Here is a 3,159-nt window from a genome sequence, read left to right as displayed (position 1 = left end):
GGCGGCGAGGCTCGAGGCGCGGCGCGGGCGCACGTGCAGGCCGGGCTGCAGGGCCCGCGTGCTCCTCGCGGGGCTCGGGTTAGCGGGGCACGGCGCCGCCGCGAGCTCGCGTCCCAGGGGGACGTCCAGCGGTCCCGCGTCGTCCGGGGCAGGTAGCAAGGAGGCGGCGGCCCTGGAGGAAGGGGTGGAGGGAGGCTGGCGGGAGGTAGAGTTGAGGGGGGCGGGGCCGGCCCGGGGCGTGTCCAGGGCTGGGGACCCGGCTGGGTGACGGAGGGATGGGCGGGGCCCGGCTTGTGCGAAGGGGCGAGGGGCGGGGCCTGTCCGACGTGGGGCGGTCTCGGTCCGGCAGACGAGCGGGTCTGTGGTTCTGGAATCTTCCCACGGAGCCGTGGCACGGCGCGTCCTCCCGTCGCAGGGTGGTCACTAGTGGCCGGGGCTGGGGGGCAGACGTGCCCTGGAGGGGACGGGACTCCGTTCCCCGTCCGGCCGCCGCCTCTGGGCCCTGTAGCACCCTCTCCCCGCCCGAGTATGTGCCCGCGTCTCCCCGGCTCGGGGCGGGGTCGCGTTGTGTCGCACTCGGGGGACCCCGCGCGTGGGGCGCAATCGTGCGCTTCCAAGGCCCACCCTGGGGACCCTTGGCCGGCGGACACTTCCTAGGGTTAGGGCCCTGCTGTTTGGGGGCAGGACGGGGTGTGGGGGATCCACAGCCGTGTCCCTGTGTACTGGGGAGGCTGTAGGCACCGCAGCCCCGGGAGCCTTGGCAGAGCCCGAGAACCGAGCTACCGGGGCGGGGACCCGTGGGGCTGTCTCCGCAGAGGCGCTCTGTGGCGTCCCCGTCAGGTCCCCTGGAGCCCTCCCGAGCCGACGGCGGTCTCAGGCCCTAAAGTGTTGTGGACCCTGCGGCCAGCCTTCCCGAACAGACCATCTTGGGTCGGGGCTCAGGCCTCTGGGAAGGAGGGAGGTCCCGCCCCAAAACGGCTGTCCCTATCTTGTCCCCAGCTTGAGGCCAGATGCATGAGGCCCGAGGACATGCCCGGGCCCCTAAGAGCAGCAAGCAGTGGGCTCTGTCTCGGGGGCAGGCTGGGGTTTCAGCAGGGCCTCCTCCCCAGCTGAAAACACATGAGCCTCCCATACAAGTTCTTTATTGAAAACATTTACTTGTAGACAAATGTGCGTATAAACCGCTGGAAAACGGGTGACAGCCTCAGGCCATGGCAGAAGCTAGTGGCCTCCATAACTCTTCGCGGACTCTGAAACGGCCTGGAAAATCATCACTGAGCCAGTGGCGCAAATAATGATGAACACGATGGTCAGAAGGAGGCCCAAGATCAGGGCCCAGATGTTGAGGCACTTGGCGGTGGACGCATAGCTCTGCGCCCCCGTCACGTCGCCCACCATCTTCCGGTCCCTGGACTGGGGGAGGAGACGGCAGGGCGGTCAGGAGAGGGTCCAGGTGGGAGCCACGTGCTGGGCCCTGGCTCCTCCTCCGGGGTCCCCGCCAAGGCACCCCCACCTGGCCTTCTCCCCACAAGGCACACCACCCGTCCGCCTGCCCTGGGGCCTGGCCGGTCGGGACCCGTCTCCTTCCTCCAACCTCAGCCTCTGCAGGAGGCCGCAGCGCCCTCTTCCCTTGCTTGACCCCGTGGCTGGCCTCCCACCCACAGGGAGAGAAAGCTCCCCGTGGGCTCGTCTGTTCTTCCGAGAGCTCCTGGGGCCACAGCCCGAGTCCGAGGGGTGTGACTTCTGGTAGCGGTCAGGGGGGGGTCTCCTTGGAGTCCCGGGGACAAAGGCCGGCCACGACCTTCGCCACGTGCCCCCCGCAGCCGCACTGTGACCTGCACACGCACGGGCCCCCCAACCCCAGGTGCCCTCCGGGGACCCCCCGCGCCACCCACCTTCACGGAGTAGGCGAACGCCACGAAGCCCAGGCAGCAGACGTTCAGGAAGAGCGTGTTGAACAGGGACCAGACGATGTGGTCGGGCACAGAGGTCTCGCTGCGGATGTTGATCACGGTGGTCGTCACGGGGGCCGCCGTCTGGGGCGCCCCCAGCACGGCCACCTCGTGCTCCTCCTTGAACATCTCGTAGGTCGGGGGGACGTCGGTGTGCGCGCCGCTGAAGAGCGGCTGGGAGCTGCGGTTCATGGCGCGGGCACTGAGCGTTGAGGTCCGATTGCTGGGGCGGTCTCAGCCCTCTCTTCCCCAGTAGTTTCGATTTGTTTAGTTTCTGTTTCCTGGTGTTTTCAAAATTTGTGAATACTGAGGGTTCCCGGAGGCGTAACAGAGGACTGGGTGTCAAGTTACACTAGGCGCAGCAGGGGAGGGCGGGAGGAGCGAGGGCTTCGCGTCCAGGCAGTCAAGTCGGCGTTTACTCTGCGGACCCACCTCCTCCTTAAGGCTGTGGGTGGCTCTGGTACTTGCATCCAGCCTGGGGCTCTCCAGGCTCTGATTTGAGTTCTCTCCATCTCAGCACACAGTACCCAATGTCGTGGTTGCACCACCACTCCTGGTTCTTACTATGTGAAAGAAACCCTTCAGTAAAACCGTCAGGTTATTTTGAATAAATAATTACAAGATCGGAAAATTAAGCAGCATGCGGCAGACAGCAAGCTCAAGGATGGAAAGAGCACATGGTGTTAATGCACCCTGGGGACTCTGCTTCATTGGGGTAGGGGGGCAGGGCTTGAGGGTTTATTTTTAGTGATGAGTTTAAAACACAAGCATGGGAATTTATTTTTATTAAGGTATCATTGATATACACTAATGAAGGTTTCACATGAAAAACATTGTGGTTACTACATTCACCCATATTATCCAGTCCCCCCCATACCCCATTGCAGTCACTGTTCATCAGCACAGTAAGATGCCGCAGTCTCTACTTGTCTTCTCTGTGCTACACTGTCTTCCCTGTGACCCACACACCCACCATGTGTGCCAATCATAATCCCCTTCTCCCTCCCTCCCCAACATCCTTCCCCACCCCCTCCCTTTTGGTAACCACTAATTCTTTCTTGGAGTCTGTGAGTCTGCTGCTGTTTTGTTCTTTCAGTTTTGCTTCCTTGTTATACTCAACAAATGGGGGAAATCATTTGGTTCTTGTCTGTCTCTGCCTGGCTTATTTCACTGAGCATAATACCCTCTAGCTCCATCCATGTTGTTG

At 62.5% G+C, this 3,159-nt stretch overlaps 1 protein-coding gene across 1 annotated transcript; it reads right to left on the bottom strand.

Moving 5' to 3' along the window:
• Positions 1-1,126: 1,126 nt before the first annotated feature.
• Positions 1,127-2,206, bottom strand: LOC118933165 (interferon-induced transmembrane protein 3-like). The gene is made up of 2 exons (XM_036927170.2): positions 1,896-2,206; positions 1,127-1,413 (listed from the first exon to the last, which is right to left on the bottom strand). Exons 1-2 carry the CDS (start codon positions 2,142-2,144, stop codon positions 1,222-1,224), a joined length of 441 nt encoding a protein of 146 aa, XP_036783065.2. The 5' UTR covers positions 2,145-2,206; the 3' UTR covers positions 1,127-1,221.
• Positions 2,207-3,159: the final 953 nt, after the last annotated feature.

Source organism: Manis pentadactyla, chromosome 9, assembly GCF_030020395.1.
Source record: "Manis pentadactyla isolate mManPen7 chromosome 9, mManPen7.hap1, whole genome shotgun sequence".
Taxonomy (NCBI): Eukaryota; Metazoa; Chordata; class Mammalia; order Pholidota; family Manidae; genus Manis; species Manis pentadactyla.
Note: the sequence above shows the minus strand (reverse complement) of the source record. Positions and strands in the feature narration are given on the sequence as shown.